The sequence below is a fragment of the Hemibagrus wyckioides genome, linkage group LG22, assembly GCF_019097595.1.
Source record: "Hemibagrus wyckioides isolate EC202008001 linkage group LG22, SWU_Hwy_1.0, whole genome shotgun sequence".
NCBI classification, from domain to species: Eukaryota; Metazoa; Chordata; class Actinopteri; order Siluriformes; family Bagridae; genus Hemibagrus; species Hemibagrus wyckioides.
In genome coordinates, this window is record NC_080731.1 from 9386308 (window position 1) to 9407112 (window position 20805).

The following is a 20805-nucleotide window of genomic DNA, read 5'->3' on the forward strand; positions in this document are numbered from 1 at the left end:
ATCGATTTGGGGAAAAAAAAAAAAATCAACACAGCTAAACATTATCAGGTAAACAATTTATTATAAAAATGTACTACACTGTTTTAAGGAAGTATTAAGGACATGGCATTCAGAGACATGCTTCCAGAATATAATATAAATAGAAGAAACATTTTGTGCAAAGAGATGACTGTACAAAGTCTTTAATACGCCTGGTTCACTTTTCCCCACTTATGAAGCTAGAGAAGTTTTCGAAAAGAGGGGAAAAGAAGCGTGAACCTCAACAATGGACAGGAAACAGAGAAAGAGAATGCTCAATAATACATAAGACTCAATCACAATATATAAAAATGTGCTTTCTACAATAGCAAGTATGCACATTTCCCTTTTCTTATGTTTATTTGTAACTGTGTAGCTGGAGAAGTAATGGCGATGTGATTAAAGACTACAGGGTATTGGTTGGAAGTTCATGGAGTTTTCTGGTGTCCTCCTGTTTCTGTGTCTCTCGCACAAAGGGACGTGAGAGAGAAAGAAAGTCTGTGTGACACCAAGACTAAGATTGCCACTGCAGTTGACTGACACAAGAAATACATTCAGTTCCATTAAAAAAAAAAAAAAAATCAGACCTATATAGTACAAGTATGATGCAACAAGAGCTAATCCAAGCTAAAGACTTACGCAGATGAGGGCACGTGGTTCCTACAAGTCACTGATCTAAATGAGATTGATCGATATACATCGTCTTGATTCGATACATTTCACAAAAACTTTGCTCGCTTTCAATCTGTTACAGAAAGGCATTCTTTTGGTTAAAGTTCCACTGAAAAGAGCACCATTAGCTTGCGGTTAAGTGCAGGTCTGAAACAAACCATCTGAGCTCCTCGTGGACGCTGTTAACACACGGGAAATAAAGTATATATTAAAGCTGATAACTGTAACAATATTTAGATCATGCTTCAAAACACATTAAAAAAAAGGAATCACATTAATAATACAAATTGCCTTGAAACTTTTTTTTGTTGTTAAATAAGCAAAAAAGATACAGCAGCTCAAGAGCAATATGTATAAAAACAAACAAAAAAAAAAAACCCATTGTCTGTATCTGACTTTTAGAATGAAACCGATGTACAATGAAGCATCGTCAACACAAATCCTCTGGTTGTTTTCAACATGGAATGGCCCTTCAATACAACCAGAGAAGATTTCATGTCAAATAAAAGCTCAAAGTTTCTTGTTTAAGGATTTTCCATTTGCTTTCTACGTTATTTCAAATCCTGTCTACAGGACCGTACCCTTTAAAATATAACTGTTGTATCCAAGAGTATTTTAAGAGTATTATTTTGGTTTTTGTTTCAGGACAGACTAAAATAAACCTTTATATCTAATTTTATGCTCAGTTAAATTCCCGCTGTTGATATAGGCGCAGTTTTAAATTGCATGCTAAAACTATTAGCATGGGAAAATGTAAACTTGAGAAAAAGACGATAGTAAACTGCACCTCAATCTCAAATATCAAATTTGCAAAATAGTTAGAAAATGGATTTTAGACTTGACTGAAATACTGACAAGCCCAGGTTTATGGCTAGAAGACTTTGGGTTTTTAATTCAGTTAGGGGCATTAGGCAATTTCAAAATGGCTCATAAATAATTGGCTTTCTATCATTTAAAGGCACTCAACTGCTTGAATCATTACCGAGTAACAGGGCCAAGCACTTAACTATGCAGCCTTTTCTCAAAAGGTTGTGTATAAAACCATTGCCATACATATCTAAATGTAAAAAAGAATCCCAGATTGAGAACTCTTTCAATTTTCCTTGTTATTACAATGCTGTCACTTAAAAAAAAAACAAAAAAAACAAAAACAAAAAAAAAAACCTTGATCTAAAAATTATTCTTAAAATAGACACCCTCACAGAAATGAGACATTCAGAAAGAATAGAGCAGGAAGATTGATGTGTACAAAGTATCAAACTTCACAGATTACAGTCTTATGTAACACAGGAACTGAAAGATAACAACACTCCACAGGTAAAATTGCACATGTTCTTCTGATTGCACACGCAGGTGTGCTTTAGCGCGAGATGACGGAGCTGATGGAGTTGTAAGACGTTCCTCCATTGCAGACTGGACCGCAATGTTCTGGTGGAGTCCCCAGACTGTCCATATTGACCCGGAACACGGGTGCTGCTTTTAGCAGAAAATCAGCTGCGTCACGGCGGCCAAGTTCTCTCAGCTTAGCTACCAGGACACCGATAGTAGAGTCTGAACGTTGGCTCCAGTCATAAAGAAGCGCTGCCGTCGGGCTTGGGACAGAAAATGGGTCAGCCGGGGGAGTTCCGTTGGTGCCGGGGCTGTACTTAGCAGCTAGCTCACTAAGGCCCAGGTTCATGGCTAGAAGACACCAGTCCTTGCCGAGGGTGTCCGGTGGGTCAAGCATGCGGCTGAGCTTGCGGCGAGCCAGAAGGCTGACCTCAGCTACAGCTACATCCCTGCCAAGAGTTCCTTGTTTGTAGACTTGGGTGCAACCTAGCGCTACGATGCTAGAAAAGCTCTCCCGATAGCCACCTATGGTGTTGGTTAACGCGTTTTCACCCCGAGCTTGAGCTCTAAAAAAGTCCCTTGGCTGGTAAAGCATGACAGGTCCATGATGCTCTCGTAGTTGCTGAGGACTCAGGTAATGACGGGCAGTTAGCAGGCCAGGTAGTGTAGCAGCAAGCAACCCTTCGGCCATTCCACACAGAGTATCCAGCAAAGCGTAGCATCGGCTACGTTCAGACTCCGGTCCTCTCAGCCGTACTTCCAGACCTTGTCCGTGATTAACTAGCAGTACCAAAGCGTCGGCTCCACCAACTCCTACCCGAGCACCTCCGGTCCACAGCCTAACTTCCTCTGCTTCGGCCTCCGGTCTCTGTTGCCGGCTCCAGCGACAAAGATTCACCTGCAGTTTGTGGAAAAGGCCACAAGGGAAAGGTGTCAAGTGCTCAGCTGGGACTATGCGGACACCTCCATACAGCAAGGCATCCTCCACCTCTTCGTCTGCTTCATCAGTCCAGGAATGCTGCAGGTCTCCGGCGCGGATGAGGGGGGGAACATCCACCATACCCGGGTTGGCCAAGTCACGGGCACATACGTCCATGGCATCCAAAATTTGAAGGAGTTCATCTACATCTCCTTCAGAGACCAGAGTCTGGAGCTCCTCCTGGCGGTAGCGACCCCTGTAATGGTGGATGGCTTTAGGAGTTTCAATGGAGAGGAGCTTGCCAAGAACATTGGTGCAGAGCCAGCGAGGGTCTAAGAGAACCACATCTTGGACGGTTTCACTCTGTATGATGTTGATCTGAAGCACAGAAATAAAAGAGAGACGTGGTAAATATCCCTGAGCAGTGTCAGCTGGTCATCTCTCTTTCCTTGGAATATTACTTCATTTTTATTAAAACCAGGACGGAACAATTTAGTAAATAGTCGTTATACTGCCATCTAGTGGGCATGAAAATATTTTTCTCTCAGTCATTTCACTGAAACAGCAGTTCAAGGCCTTGGTTGAATAATTGTTTTAAAAAATTGTTCACCACATGAGAACATTCTTATATAATATGCCAGATGACTAAACCCTGGCTGTTTTGATGTTGTTACACTGCGGAAAACAGTGTAGGCAGTGTAATTGGAACAACAGAGGGATTGCTATTCAACCAATGCCACCCACAGCTCATCCATTAACATACATATAAATACATGCAGTGATGGATATTTATAAACAAGTTCTTAGCATGCATAAGCTCAAAACTATTCCTTCTGTCAGTTAGAGGAAATTTGGCACCTAAAGGAAATACAACATCAAATAAGTGATAATTTGGTATAATTGTTGATGTTGTAGACATACACTATATTGCCAAAAGTATTCGCTCACCTGCCTTGACTCGCATATGAACTTAAGTGACATCCCATTCCTAATCCATAGGGTTCAATATGACGTCGGTCCACCCTTTGCAGCTATAACAGCTTCAACTCTTCTGGGAAGGCTGTCCACAAGGTTTAGGAGTGTGTTTATGGGAATTTTTGACCATTCTTCCAGAAGCGCATTTGTGAGGTCACACACTGATGTTGGACGAGAAGGCCTGGGTCTCAGTCTCCGCTCTAATTCATCCCAAAGGTGTTCTATCGGGTTGAGGTCAGGACTCTGTGCAGGCCAGTCAAGTTCATCCACACCAGACTCTGTCATCCATGTCTTTATGGACCTTGCTTTGTGCACTGGTGCACAGTCATGTTGGAAGAGGAAGGGGCCAGCTCCAAACTGTTCCCACAAAGTTGGGAGCATGGGATTGTCCAAAATGTCTTGGTATGCTGAAGCATTAAGAGTTCCTTTCACTGGAACTAAGGGGCCAAGCCCAGCTCCTGAAAAACAACCCCACACCATAATCCCCCCTCCACCAAACTTTACACTTGGCACAATGCAGTCAGACAACTACCGTTCTCCTGGCAACCGCCAAACCCAGACTCGTCCATCAGATTGCCAGATGGAGAAGCGCGATTCGTCACTCCAGAGAACGCGTCTCCACTGCTCTAGAGTCCAGTGGCGGCGTGCTTTACACCACTGCATCCGACTCTTTGCATTGCACTTGGTGATGTATGGCTTGGATGCAGCTGCTCGGCCATGGAAACCCATTCCATGAAGCTCTCTGCGCCCTGTTCTTGAGCTAATCTGAAGTTTGGAGGTCTGTAGCGATTGACTCTGCAGAAAGTTGGCGACCTCTTCGCACTATGCGCCTCAGCATCCGCTGACCCCGCTCCGTCAGTTTACGTGGCCTACCACTTCGTGGCTGAGTTGTATCGTTCCCAAACACTTCCACGTTCTTATAATACAGCTGACAGTTGACTGTGGAATATTTAGGAGCGAGGAAATTTCACGACTGGATTTGTTGCACAGGTGGCATCCTATCACAGTTCCACGCTGGAATTCACTGAGCTCCTGAGAGCGACCCATTCTTTCACAAATGTTTGTAAAAACAGTCTGCATGCCTAGGTGCTTGATTTTATACACCTGTGGCCATGGAAGTGATTGGAACACCTGATTCTGATTATTTGGATGGGTGAGAGAATACTTTTGGCAATATAGTGTATATATAAAAATATTATACTATAATACAATATACTAGCATTTTACATTCTTTTGAGGTGTGTTAATAATTCTGGCAGTAACTATATATGGATGTCGTGATCAGCTTGACAACAGACTACGGTTCAACACACTATATGACATACTCAAATACACATAATACTCCCTCGTATACACACACACACACATTATATATATATATATATATATATATATATATATATATATATATATATATATATATATATATATATATATATATATATATATATACACACATATATACACACACACACACACACACCTCCCCCATGCTGTGCAGCTGTAAAGCTAGCTCTCGCAGGTTCTCCTCGCTGACTAGAGGGTTGATCTGGTCCTGTACATCAACCACAAACTGCTGCCAGGACATGAGCTGGTTTGGTCCAGTCACTTTACGCCATGCAGGCAGAGTGGACAACAATTTCTCTGCTAGCTGAGTCATAGGCCTACAGCTCTGAAAAAGAGAGGCAGACAAACACAGGTTTCACGAGGGAATATTAAACAGCAGAACCTTCAGGATTCTCTTTATCTACCTTCTTTAGAATGAAGAAATAGCTCATTTGATTACTTGTAGGTACTGTATAAGGCAGTGTTTTTTCTATCAGAAAAGCAGATTAGGAGGAGACGGCTGCAGGTATGTGTAGGAGGCAAAGAGAAAAAGTGGTGTAGGAGGAGAGGAGAGCGGGAGAGAGGGTCTCATTACAGAGGACGTGTAGGATAGGCTTTGTGCTTTGGACACAAACATCTGACTGTGTGAGTCTCTAAGACGAGAGGAATAGCAGGCCTTGATATTAAGAGTGGGTTGATATTGACTCAGAAAATACTACACTTACATACAGACTCACAAATACATAAGAGTAAAAGGACATTTTACATTGTTAACAATAACTAATAACTATCCTCTGAACCAATGGTACTGAAGTTATAACTGTGATCAAATAACATTTAAAAAGCTTTTTAATGGTACATGTAGCTCAGAAGGTCCTTTTACCCCAGGTCACAATTACACTATGTTGCCAAAAGTTTTAGGACGTCTGCCTGTACATGCCCATGAATGTAATATGAAGTTAGCCCACCCGTCTCAGCTATAACAGCTTCAACTCTTCTGGGAAGGATTTCCATAAGGTTTAGGAGAGTGCTTATGGGAATTTTTGACCATTTCTCTAGAAGAGCATTTGTGAGGTCAGACACTGATGTTGGACGAGAAGGCCTGGCTTACAGTCTCTGCAATAATTCATCCCAAAGGTGTTCTCTTGGGTTGAGGTCAGGACTCTGTCCAGGCCAGTCAAGTTCCTCCACACCAAACTCACTCATCCTTGTCTTTATGGACCTTGCTTTGTGCACTGGTGTGCAGTCATGTTGGAACAGGAAGGGGTCATCCCCAAACTGTTCCCACAAAGTTGGGAGCATGAAATTGTCCAAAAAATGTCTTTGTATACTGAAGTATTAAGAGTTCTTTTCACTGGAACTAAGGGGCCGAGCCCAACCCCTGAATTCAAGGATTTGGATGGGTGTCCCAAAACTTTTGGCAATATTGTGCATGTTCACAAGTTTCTCTAGTTTGTCAAAATTTTGCATGATTCAAGCAATAGCTAGATTTCAAACAATTATACAGTTCAATAAAATTAAACAGCAGAACTTTATTTATCAGTGATAAAAAGGGGAAATGTCACTGTGAAATTGTGTCTGTAACACATTTGCATTTATAATCATGTTTTGAATGATAAAAAATTTCCATGCTGGGATCTCATTAGTGAAGCAGCTGGAAAAACCTGCTGGATGTTGCTGTGGCTAAATTATAGCAAACAGCTAAAAAAAGGCATAATGCTGGTTTCAACCATAATTAGGTATTTATGCCTATAGCAAATGAATGAATTGGAAAAACTGTCACTGTATATGTATCTAAAGCATTGCTCTTTAAGAGTGAATTTCTCACACAGTTTGTTTTGTGAGTGTCATAATTCAGTTTGTAATCACTTATCAATTCTGAGACTAACCAGATTTTTACTTTGGATGAAATACAAAATCAAATATACTGTATTTACGAAATCTGTAGATTTCAGAACCATATATACTACACTTTTGATAATACATTTATACTACATTTATGATCATTCTCATAGCAAACATGCACTTACACACACATCTGATCTGCAATCTTCACAGTTAAATAAATAAATACACGCCACAGTAACGTTAAAGCATTTAAAGGAAAGCAAAACTTTAGTTAAAAGGCGTCTTCTAACAAAACCAAACACCCTCAATTACAAGACTAAAACAGAAGACTCTTACTGAGATGATGGAGTTGCGCAGCTCTAATAAGAGGTTCCTTAGCAACTTCATGTCTTTTGAGTTAGAGGCTCCGGCATCCATTATGAAGAGCTTCTCAGCTATTTGCAGATCATTTCCAAACCTGGGAGAGATGACAATCAGTTGAAGACTTGCTGGGCAAAATGTCTGAAGAATATGTACCAAGTGTAACTACTATGAGAACATTACTCCACACATAACAATTTTTAGCACTTTTAAACATAGACATAGTCACAAACAACTTTACACAAATGTAGATCCCTAAAATGAACGAACCAGAGGAAAAATACAAGGAAGGCACATTAAGAGGACAAGGACTATGACACCCATCCATCATCTGGATTATTGCACACTCACAATATGTCTAGTTCAGTTATTTGTTGATCACCTGATCATGGCCTGTTTGTTGATTACAGGTTTGCTAACCATGGATTTGCCTGCCTGCAGTTTACATAGAATTTCAGTTTGCTGCATTCGTATCTGTTCCTGTCAAAGGACAGTACACAAGACTATTTACTCAGTGCTCTGGTTAAGATCAAGTGTTCTGTATCGTGTGCGTTGTATAGTATGTGCATTTGTTCTGCATTTGGTATTTATATCATCTATTAGGAGTGTGTATATAGGTCATGTACTGTTGGACTATATGCTGGTGTCCTTTGTTTGTTGTAAAGCTGCATTTATGCTTCAGCCTCATTTGCCTAAAGATGTGACGTCTTCAGTTATAAACAAAATAAAGACAGACTAGTTTCAATAAATCATGTAACACACAGATGAATGTCGTGGGTAATTTGCGTGTTTGGGATACAACTGATCTTTATTACCTGTTACGGACTTCCTTCAGTAAAGATCTCTCTTTGTCATAGCTGAACTCTCCACCGAAAGAGCGAGGCAGGTTGGCAATATCGGCGTGCGTTGCCACCAGCACCACATGCAGAGGATTTCTGATCTTTCCTCCAAAAGCTAGAAACACAGCAGAAAACCATTATTATATAACTTCCCTTTTCAACTGGAATTATCCACCTACACATACTGTACATCACCACTGCAGTAATGAGAAATGTGTCTTGCACCGTAATGGACTGATGTGTTGTTTACAGCATTGAGAGCAGAAAAAGCTCAAAGCATTAATGATTACTGCACTCAGTGTTAGAGACAGAGATTGCTTTATACCGCAGAGGTGCTGAAGTCGCCCATCTGAAAGCATCCATACATTCTGCTGAAATTCACGATAGGTTTATCGTACTGCACTCGTTTTATTTTCAGTGGTTATTCCAAGGAACGTGTATAATGATCTATTTAATTTAAACCATATAATAAATAGACAAAGTGTGGTGTTATTTAATGAAGAAAAACATATAATTGTTGATATACAACTATCAGGCAAAATGTTATAACCACCTGCCTATTGTGTTGGTCCTCCTTTGGTTCCCAAAACAGCCCTGACCCATCATGCACTGTGGATTCTGACACCTTTCCATCAGAACCAGCATTAACTTCTTCAGCAATTTGACCAACAGTAACTCGTCTGTTGGATCGGATCACACGGGCCAGCCTTCACTCCCCCAATGCATTAGTGAGCCTTGACCACCCATGACCTCACTGGTTCACCTCTGTTCCTTCCTTGGACCACTTTTGATAGATACTGACCACTGCAGATCGGGAAAACCTCCACAAGAGCTGCAGTTTTGGAGATGCTCTGATCCAGTCGTCTAGCCGTCACAATTGGGCCCTTGTCAAACTCGCTCAAATCCTTACACTTGCCCATTTTCGAGCTTCTAACACATCAACTTTGAGGACAAAATGTTCACTTGCAGCCTAATATATCCCACCCACTAACAGGTGCCATGATGAGGAGATAATCAGTGTTATTCACTTCACCTCACTGGTCATAATGTTATGCCTGATCACTGTAGTTTCTGTTTTCTGTAAAGGGAAGTTATTTTACATTTTTTGGAAGGATTGTCAGAACCTTAGTACGTTTTTCCACCACAGGAAAATCTTCATGACAAAAGGTTTCTTTTTTTTGTTTATTTCTGTGAAACACTTTTCACAGAAAATGTAATTTCATATGTTAGCTATAAGAGATAGAGAAGGACAGACAGAGAGAGAGAGAGAGAGCAGAAAAGAGGCTGGTGATGAAACAGCTGTTTATAGCTGCAATAACGCAAGACTTGTGGACGCGCCAACATTAAAACTAACCATAAATGTGTAAATATTTGTAATCATTGGTAAACTGCTATATAACAGGAGGAATACGCCATATCACGACATGCTGTTATATGAGCTTGATTCATTTCAGTGTGTTTTTCTAAAAAAGTGTGATCAGTTGCTTGTTATTTCTGGTTTTCTTTGTACTATTATACTCTGAAATACACTTTTGCCCCGTGTTACACATTCACTCAGTAAAGACAACACAAGACTCCTGCTTAAGACTTTTGAAATCCTATCTTTTTCCTGTTTGAACATTTTGTTCAGGACACTGCGGATAAGAGTGTGTGCCAAGTGACATAATATTAATGTAATGTAAACACACGAGCACAACACAGGGTCACTCAGATTAAATAGACACAATTACTTTGTGTTTCCAGTTAAACTATCCACAAGAGATAAATAAAGGAGAAGGAATTGAATAAAGACGAAAATATTTATCTATTTAAACAGACAGTCAAATTCTTTCTGTCTGATAATTACCTGGAATTTTTTTTTACTAATAGCACGTTACTTATTACATAGCCAAGTGGTCAAAACTGTGATTGTTTCTACATTATCATTGGGAAATAATGAAAGCTAATGATGAACATATGAGTATTGCTGGAGTTACAGTGTGATTGCACTTCATCATAAATTGTTGAGGCCTCTGTGCTTAAAGGAGAGTTCATGGAGTAAAGGATTTCATGCACAGTATTTATTTGGTCAGTCAAATCCAGTTCCTATATCCAACTTAACTTGTGAAATGACCTGCCTTAAGCAATGAAAGAGGAATTTAATTACGCTACCTGTGTTTCTATTTATTTTCGAATTTTGAAAGATCCTCTCCTCACTATTACGAGTCTCCCAGACATGTCTTTCGACCCTTTCTACATCTTAAAATACAAAAAATAACAAAGGAAATAATCATAAATCCTCTTGCAAATGTGATGGACACATGCCTATTGTAATATCTGAACATAATTTTATGTACTAAACATACTTACAGGTAACATACTAAAGCAAAAAAAAGGATATCAGTTAAGCATATCCGACATCAGTACATCAACACATCCCTCCAAAATCTCCAAGGCCAAATCATACGATTTACATCAATTTTTTCTACTTAAAACATCTACTGTACCCTCGAGCCCTGTGAATGTGGGAGTGGTCATCCTGAAAAAAAAACACTCCCATAAGCAAAGAAATCTTTCAGCATGAAATCATTCATTTAATTGAACATTTATTTTAAAATCCTTTTTGGATGTTCTATAGAGTAGAGGCTTTCAGATGTATTAACTCCTAAACCATTAAGTAACGTTTAATAAATAAAGAATTATATGATCTCATATGGTCTCTATATATCCCTATAAGGACAAAAAACAGTTTACACTCAACTCACATATAATGACAATCAAGATTTCATTTTTGAACACACTGGTCACTGTTGAGATCTGATTTATATTATGAGTAGAAACAGAATTAACAGAGTACAAAAAGATTTCCAGCCTAGGGTTACCTAGGGTTACAGTCCTACCTTACCTGCAGTGCTTACACAAGGGGCTAAAAAAGGCCTTCAAAACATACTCTTACTTTACTATCACATACACAGACACAATCAAATCCAAACTCACCGATGTTTTCCTCAGGCAGCATGAGAGCCTTGAGACAGTTGAGCCAAAAGGTGACATGGCTGAGCTGAGTCTCGTACGGTTCCTCCAGGCTGAACGTCACCAGGTGGATGGCTGTGCTGTCATTGGCTGCAAAATAGTCGTAGGTGCAGTAGTACACTGGATTTCCAGAGAATTCCCAGACACTGAAGTCTCCAACACCTAACACACACGCAAATATTCCATCAGTCAATTTACAAACTCCTTAGATCATCTTAAACCAATAAGTGACAAGTATTGCTGATGCCTTATTTTCAATCCTAATCTTCGGAGCACATGCATGCTGTACTGAGAAAAAGACAGACAAATTAGCTAAAAGTCTAAGAGCAGGCATTGGGCCGATCAATAGCTGTTTATGGGAATCACATATTTATTAGAGAGAAGAATTTATATTAATGCTCTGGCTTAGGCAGTGTATACACAGAAGTCCAGTTTATCTGTACTGCTGGAATATCTGATAAGGATGTCTTACAATTAGCTTCATCATTCAAGTAATAGTTTTGAATTGGTTATAATACTGTTTTCTTATCTGTAGTCATTACATTGACTAAAGATAAAGATAATAATAATTTTATGCACTGTGACAGAAAAGTAACTAACTTATAACTGAAAGAAATGAAATAAATAAAAAAACACAATATTTCTATATATATATATATATATATATATATATATATATATATATATATATATATATATAAAATATATAATCTAATCTAATCTAATCTAATCTAATCTAATATAATATATAATATAATATAATATAATATAATATAATATAATATAATATATAATATAATATAATGTAATTGTTTGAGAAAAATCCAAATAGTTAGAAAGCATATCAGATTTGTATTATCATGCTGTAACATGATTCATATGATTTTGTTATATAAATAATAAAAAAAAAAAAGGGAAAATAAAAAGGACAGTGGGCGTCTAACCGTTGACGTTGGCTGTGTGGATGTCGATGGCCTTGGTGGCCGTGTCATCGGCTGCGTTCAGGCTGCTGTGGACGGGGTTGAACACCTCCAGCACTCCTTTAGTCAGACTGGGCTCGAACATCATACTGCGACTTCTCACACTCACATTCTCACAGCCTGGATATAGGTTGGAGATGCTCACAGAGACTGGATGGGAACACACACACATACACGGAAATGTAATAAACTGACAAATCAATGTAAAATTTAATGAACAGACTTAGCAGGGGTTATCCTAGTAATTGTGCATATAACCAGCAGGGGGCAGTATGGTCATTCAAAATCGTTTAACCTCTTAAAATTCAGTGATCCAAAACAATTTATTTACTACCTTAAATTATTTCGTGACTGCAGAGAACCTAATAATAAAAAAAGCATTGTTACAATAGTGATAAGCGCAATTCTGTCTTCTTGGATATAAGGGGTTAAAAATCTTTGACTAAAGTCCACTAGCATTAACACCCATGAGTCAAAGTGTTCAAACAACTGAATTTTATTATCTATTTGGCTATGAGATGCAAAAAGTATTGAGCATTATGTAATAAAACATATTACAAGAACAGCTTTAGGAATATTACAAAGAGATCCTCAGTGATTACAGTGACTGACAGAGCAGGGGTGCGTCGCACCACAGGCTTGTTCGATTTGAATTTGCAAAATGACAGTGAATGACATCACTGTGGGAAATGTTACTCAACCAATCTGGTTCAGAGGTGAGTCAGGTTAGGAGCAGGAAAATGCAGGCAGCAGTTCTACGGTCAACACTCTTATCAGTGTCACCCAAAAAAAGGCCTTTTTTTCATGCTTCATACTTGCACTTGTATGAGGATTTGGAGGATGTGTTAGTCACACTGTGCTGAATGTGTCAAGCGCGCCTGACACTTTCCTCAGAACTCTTCTTCTTTCCCTGAAACTTTTATTTCCTTTCAAGCGGCTTCGTTTCAAGAGTGTTTCTTGTAGGAGGAAATGCATTGCATCTACAGCATATGTGTATGTGTATGTGAAGTGAAGAACAATCAAGCACAGAGATGTAAAATGAAATGAAAGAGCTACAAAAGCAATACGTTTAAGTTTGAGCCTTTTAAGTAGCTAAGAATAATCTACTAAAAACATTATAATTCTCAGAAGCATAAAACTGGAATGGCAACGCCTCTCATACCGGCAGGCTTGGATGTGGCAGGTGAGGCCGGGTGTCTCACAGGGTTGGTGAGTCTGGGTCTCCTACGTCTAAAGAAGCTTCTCAGGATGCCACACTTCAGAGATTCCAGCAGAGTGCTCTTTCCAGAGCCGGAGTGGCCGAACAGTTTGAGCTTGATCCGCGGCTGAGGGGTCTGAGTGGGTCTCAGCTGCTGGATGTAGCCGCCTTTGTGGTTGTCCTAGGGGAGCAATCAGAGAGGAAATTAAAGGAAGCTATTAATGCACACGGAAGCAGATTTATGTATGTAGTGGCAAGACACTGCACAATTTAGCAGAGAAAAAAAAAAGAAAAAGAAAAAAAGTGTTGAACTAAATATTATGCACCTCAGAGGCTGAACGTGACCTGGGTCTAATCTGAAAATCTGCCTATATCATCAGAATGTAAATATAAGGACATTAAAACAGCCAAGTGAATTATATACGCTGGACCCAATCTGTGTCAAAGTTAAAACACAATTAATTAATGCAGAACCGCCAGAAGCAGTCAGCTTATTACAACGTGGGTTGTTTAACAATTCACCAACCTTTTTCAGTTTGGCCAACAGATGTGATACATGCTCTTGCTGTTCTGCAATTGCCACTTCCTCTGCCGTCTTTCCATCCTACAAAGGCAAAAAAAAAGAAAGAAAAAGAAATGAAGATGACAAAGAGAGATAAGCTTCAGGGAAGAATGATGTGAGCTGGCTGGATGAGAAAAGCTGAGAAAGTAAAACTCCATTACAGCTCTGAATTACAACTCGGTTTTCCTATTACAGAGTGCTGATGCTAGTAGAAGAGCAAGCTGGAGGAAGAAAAAGAGGCAAAGAAAGAGAGAGAGAGAGAGAGGGAAAAAAAGGGGTGATGTTATAGCTGAACAGCTAGTCCTTGATACGCTACAGAGGTCCAGAAGGAGGATGATGTCTGCTAGCTGACAAAGACGATGGCAGATTTGGGTTTTTGTGACTAAAGGCAGAATGGATTTATGAGCATGAGGACAGCACAGGGTGTTGGAAATACTTCAAGCTAATAGCAAAAGCCAAGAGCATGTCATATACACACACACAACCACACAAACAAACCTCAAGGGCTTACAGGGGAAACCAGTAAACCCCAAATCCCCCTACTAAACACCCATCTATACAATCAGCCAAGCACCTGAGACCACAAGCATACTGCTAACCACAAAGCTAAAAACCAGCTGTGGCCCTTTCTCAAAGCTGCCCTATGAATAGGAAGCATTCTTCATTACACAGCCACACATACACCCCAATAAAACATTTATAGAATGGGAGTGAGATGTGAAAATCTTTAGTTTAGCCACAAGTGAGGCAGAAAAACAGGGTTAAAAACTACAGATTGATTGTGCTCGAACATGTCCAAGCTAATGTTTTCCTGCTTTCTTGCTAGCTAAAATGCTAATTAATACATAAAGAAAATCAGTGCTTGAGTTCAAACATGAGATTGAGCCAAATAAATATTACCTGACAAGATTTCTGTGGAATGTTTCTAACATTAGCTGCTAATGGTAGCTATATCTAGCTAGTGTAACCATACTCGAGAGAAACTTTGAAGACATTGAAATAGTTTCATAAATTTAGTGTTAAAACTAGCTAGCTAGCTAAAGTAAGCAAACAGTACACCATTTCTGAGGGAATGTCTAACTCGTATTCCTATATGTTTAAAATTTTTTACTGCTATTTTGCTAGCTACCTAGATAATATTAGCTAAGATAGGATATTTTAACTGGTTGTTTGCAATCACAAAACTACACTGTTCAAAAAAATGAAAGGAACACTTTAAAAACACATCAGATCTCAATAGGGAAAAAAGATGCGCCTCCCCAGACCATCACTGACCCACCACCAAACCGGTCATGCTGAACGATGTTAAAGGCAGCATAATGTTCTCCATGGCTTCTCCAGACCCTTTCACGTCTGTCACATGTGCTCAGAGTGAACCTGCTCTCATCTGTGAAAAGCACAGGGGGCCAGTGGCGGACCTGCCAATTCTGGTGTTCAATGGCAAATGCCAATCGAGCTCCACGGTGCCGGGCAATGAGCACAGAGCCCACTAGAGGACTTCGGGCCCTCAGCCCACCCTCATAAAGTCTGCTTCTGATTGTTTGGTCAGAGACATTCACACCAGTGGCCTGCTGCAGGTCATTTTGTAGGGCTCTGGCAGTGCTCATCCTGTTCCTCCTTGCACAAAGGAGCAGATACCGATAAGATGCTGATGGGTTAAGGACCTTCTATGGCCCCATCCAGCTCTCCTAGAGTAACTGCCTGTCTCCAGGAATCTCTTCCATGCTCTTGAGACTGTGCTAGTAGACACAGCAAACCTTCTGGCAATAACATGAACTGATGTGCCATCCTGGAAGCATTGGACTGTTGTGTCCAGGTAACGTTTCATGCTACCAGTAGTGACACTGACCCTAGCCAAATGCAAAACTAGTGAAAAACAGTCAGAAAAGATGAGGAGGGAAAAAATGTCAGTGGCCTCCACCTGTCAAATCCTTCTGGTTTTGGGGGTCATCTCATTGTTGCCAATCTAGTGCAGCTTTTGTTAATTTCATTAACACCAAAGCAGCTGAAACTGATTACCAACGCCCTCTGCTACTTAACTGACCAGATCAATATCCCAGGAGTTTAACTGACTTGATGCTATACTCTGCTATACTTTTAGAGCAGTGTACTTTTGAATGTCTGGAGTCTGTGAAGTAACATGTGGACAGCATGTTTTTTGTGTTCAAAGACTCATCTTTGTCCTTCTAAAAAGCATAGCCATCTGTCTTCCTATTTTCACCCCATTCTTTTTTATAACATATTCAGTCTGTTTTGTTTCCCAGTCTAACTCTTGTACAATCCCCAGTAGGGAGGCATACGTCTTCATTTATGGGCTAGTAGATGTCTCGAAACATCTGAAGGTGCCTTCCAAGCTGAAGACTGTGGTAAGTGTTCACAGAGGGAAAGACTTTTCTGACACAATGAGGCCAGAGATCTCATACTAGCAAAGAAATGACGATCGGGAAACAATTCAGACCGGAGGACATCCTTTAACGTCCATGAATAGTGCATCAGCCATCGACGTACATTAACACAAACATAAACACATCACTGAATCCAGTAGATGTACACAGAGGGGTTGAATTGTGCTGATAATTGATGTGCTTCATTTAAGCAACAGAGTTCTGGGAATCACTCAAGAACCATGGGAAGATACAGAGCTTTTCTCTTTCCACCACGTATATGCACAAATCATCTGCATGTGATCGAATGGATACATAACAAACACAAACAATTAGGGATATTATTTAAGCAGCATCGATAACACCAGATCCCCAGGGTCAAGCTTACACAAATACATAGCACTGGAAGAAGACACTCCACAGGCGATTACACGAATACAGACCCTGCTACCTTGACCTGTATTGATTTCATACTCCTTCAGTCAAGCAACTATAATTCCACTATAGAACTGCTGATGGCCAGTACCGGATAGTGAGCAATCAGTGCTTGAAAGCTGAACTACATACTTAATTGTGTTCTTTTAGGAGTCATTTATAGTAAGGAAAAAATAAACTGGAAATTTGATTTCATATGCGTCAATTAACTTTCCCTTGACTTTAATCTTATTTGCTAAGCTTCCGCAGGGACTGGATTTCAGGTAATGGAGGGAGAATGTTAGTGCACTACAACATCTATGAAATAATTGAATTATTATATGTAAGAGGCCCTTAAAATACCACTTACACGGTACATGATCTTAACCCAATGCCTAGAGCTGAATAGCACCCACCATTTTTCTCCCAGGTTAGTTGAGCATACTTTCTAAAATCTCTAATATTCTTAGTTTTTGTAGCGCAACAATGTTACCTGCTTCCTGCTTGTCATGCTAATACCTCTGACAAGAACTGCAACTTATACGCAAGATATTCGCATACTATGCTTATTGCATAAGATGATCAAGAATAATGTTAATGTCAAAAGTTTCAGCGTTCGGCTCTGGTTAAAGAGGGGAAGAATAATTCTGTCTCAAGATTAAATTTGTCAGGGACTGAAAAATTAAGTGGGAAATAACATTTACATGCATGGCCTTTCATTTGTTAAACAATGCCATAAACTGTACTTATAGTAGTAGCATAATTAGCGGGGACTTCCTCACTCACACTTAAATTAATTTATAAAGACAAACTGCTTTGTTACATTTGATAGTTGTTTCCGCTCATGTTACTTCTAGTCATTGATCTGATTCTTTCTTGACATTATTTTACACTATTTCTGTCTCAGTGGTGCGTACAGGCTAGCATTTTTCAACGTACTGAAAAAACGTCTTGTCGAAGCGATCATTTCAGGAGCACAAGGCTATGTGGCTGAAAAAAATTTCCACCAAGCAGTTGCGGACAAACAATCTGATATTCGATCATACTACAGAACCAATCGTGGTAAAACGTACGATTGTGCTGCCATGGACAGACAAAGTAAACAACCTAACTGTTAAAAGTAAAGTAAACAAGCTAACTGTAGTTTACCTCAGAGACCAAATGACAGCTGCTGTGAAGGTTAGAAAATATCAACAAGACATTTTCTATGTCTATTGTTATAAAAGTTAAATCTCTTCAAAGCATCAACAACCTCACAGAAGAGAGCACTCAAATTTGAATCAGATTAATAAGGCAATTATGACCCCTTAATTGTGTGGTTTGACTCACATCCCTCGCTCTAGACTGTGAAAAGTGCCCCATGTGAAAAGCCTGGTGCAGTTGTGTAACTACTACAGTAACATTAGTCACATCATTATCAGAGAAAGCTATGCATGTCATTATTCTCTAACTGCCAAAAGGTGTTGTGAGGCTGCAATGACGCAATACTAATGATAAGCTGTACATGAATGCTTCTGATCTCATTACTAATACCACAGCTGCTTATTCTGTAAATCCAATCCTGTGAAATGAGTAACTCATTACTTAATTCGTTTTTTTTTTAGATACTTCCTTCCTTTTACTCAAGCAGTTATTTGAATGTCAGCATTTACTCATATGAATCATGAGCGTTAAGACACAGGTTCCCAATCCTGGTTTTCTCTGCATTAACTCTCTGCAAATATCTACAGTTTCTAGTTGGGAATCTGTGTTTTAAGTAACAACAAATGTTACTTAAGTAAGTGTTTTTGATTACCCCAACCCACTCTGACTGAAAATGTCTGAACGTTGGTGGGTTTGTTGCATGACTCATATTAGTAATGGTGCAGGGGTGTTGTGAAAGGTAACTGCTGATAAACCATTCCATTACTTCATACTTAAGATTTTCTTTGCTAGTGTACTTATATATGTAACTGAAGTGTCATCTGCTTGTGTCCTTATACTTTTGAAAGTACCTTAGGATGGTGAAACTGTTTGGTAACACATGCAAAAGCTTGGCTCTATGAAAAGCCAGTGGCTATGTCCCATGACTCACGTTAGTGATGGCCTCTGTGTTAGCTCCAGCCACGCAGAGATGCCGCACCACCTCCAGTCCTCCGTTACTCGCTGCCACATGGAGAGGAGTTTTCCCAAACTGTGACGAATATAAAAAACAAAGATTAACTTCTCATCAATACCGGATGCAGAGAAACAGTATCCTAAAATCCTCAAAATTCTATGCCAAAAGCTGAAATGGAAATAATAATAATCATTTCAAAATAAACCCTACACTTTCCATTCATGGCTCAGAAAAAACCCTGGCGCTGACTGATCAATTTTACACTAATAACATTTTGTTCGAGCTTTGAATGAGAGCCGCCATCCATCTTCTGCCTGCTGGCTAATGGAAGTGCTGTTTCTAATAAACTCAGGACAAAAGAACGAAAAGTACATTTGCTCAACAGATCATAGCTTTAACAAATGGCTTTAAATCATGCCATGGGTGAACTACTGCAGACAACTAAAACACAAAGAAAGGAAGCGGGGACAGAAGCGAAATGGAGGAAGTGGAAAGCGAATTGTTTAGTATAGCACTCCATTAAGCCATCAAGTAAGAGGAATTCCTGTGGACAAAATGTTGAATATTAGTCCACGTTTTGAAAGTGGTCCTGTCGAGTTACATAAATAAAAAGTGTTTTAAAAGTTATGTTAAAGCCTCAACCCTCATCTACACTGTCTTCTAGAAAAGTGATGGAAACATGCGGTATATACAGCTGCATAATGAATGAATATTAATAAATAAATGTCTGAATTTTACACATAATAATCAAGCATCTTAACAAGAAAGTATATATGATATAAATCAACAAACGATGCAGGTTGTCATGTTACCGAGAAACCGCAAACTTTTTGCCTATTCTGTTCAGTCTGCACATTGTGTACTCTATTGTAACACAATTGTATATTTTGCAGATTTTATCTTTCCTTAACATAGTTATCTATTTGCACAGTCTGAGGAGGAAGCGGTCAGTTTTTTATTTCACTTCAAGTTTTATACACACAGTTATATATATATAAAAAAAACTGTGTGTGAGACAAATAAAATCTTAAATCTTGCACCAAAGCACAAAGCTGTCATCATGACGACTTTCCCATGATGGAAAACGTTGCAGCTAAAGTTACAGCTTTACCACAGACACTGAGGACTCCTTCTTCTAAAAATGGGAACTAAACATCTTACAGAAAACCTCACACTATTGTCAATATATTTAGACAGATCATCTGCCATAAAATTCCTAGTCTAAGTTATAGTAGACTGAATACATTAATTTAAAACCTGTGATTTATTATAGCAGATATTTTTTGGTCAGAGCTACTTTTATAAAACATGACTCAAACGTATTGTATTAAATCCAATGATACTCTATGTGTATTTATGTGGAGTAGCTGATCTGAAAATAGTCCCTTTACTTAAAACTAGTCTTTAAAGAAACATAAAAAAAAAAAATGAAAAACAGAAAAGTTTGTGATTATATACCATTTTATGTAGTTTTGTGTGTGCTACCAAATTTCTGATGATTCATGAATACTGCGAGAATGGTGTGCCCTTGAATGTTTGAATTTTTCTTGAGTAAATGGTCACTCTGCATAAGCATGCTGCTTTCCACCTTACTCACCTTGTTTGGAATGTCCAAATTGGCTTTAGCAGCACAGAGCAGCGCCACCAACGGCAGGTTCCCATCCTTGCAGGCAATGTGCAGTGGTGTGTTTCCATGGCGATCCTGGTGGTCCACATAGCAGTGGTGGCTGAGGAGGCACTTTACCACCTCGATCTGACACCTCCGTACGGCCATGTGCAGCGCGATGTGGTTGTCCTGTAGCACACAATCGCATGCGAAACAAAGGGCTTGATAACAGAAGAAAACAGTCAAAGGGACATTTCTCTAAACT

General features: G+C 39.4%; 1 protein-coding gene across 3 annotated transcripts in view; it reads right to left on the reverse strand.

Moving 5' to 3' along the window:
- Positions 1 to 41: 41 nt before the first annotated feature.
- Positions 42 to 20805, reverse strand: part of dapk1 (death-associated protein kinase 1) — a 71506-nt gene continuing 50742 nt past the window's right edge. For 2 of the 3 annotated variants that reach the window (XM_058375595.1, XM_058375596.1), the window contains exons 17-26: positions 20532 to 20729; positions 18911 to 19009; positions 14003 to 14080; positions 13441 to 13657; positions 12243 to 12428; positions 11263 to 11460; positions 8263 to 8401; positions 7424 to 7544; positions 5397 to 5585; positions 42 to 3316 (exon numbers count right to left, since the gene is read on the reverse strand). In XM_058375595.1, the coding sequence (XP_058231578.1) occupies positions 2051 to 3316; positions 5397 to 5585; positions 7424 to 7544; positions 8263 to 8401; positions 11263 to 11460; positions 12243 to 12428; positions 13441 to 13657; positions 14003 to 14080; positions 18911 to 19009; positions 20532 to 20729 (2691 nt within the window). In that variant the 3' untranslated portion in view covers positions 42 to 2050. Of the gene's footprint in view, positions 3317 to 5396; positions 5586 to 7423; positions 7545 to 8262; positions 8402 to 10049; positions 10805 to 11262; positions 11461 to 12242; positions 12429 to 13440; positions 13658 to 14002; positions 14081 to 18910; positions 19010 to 20531; positions 20730 to 20805 lie in introns of those variants that run through there. The other variant, XM_058375597.1, reaches the window with a different exon arrangement.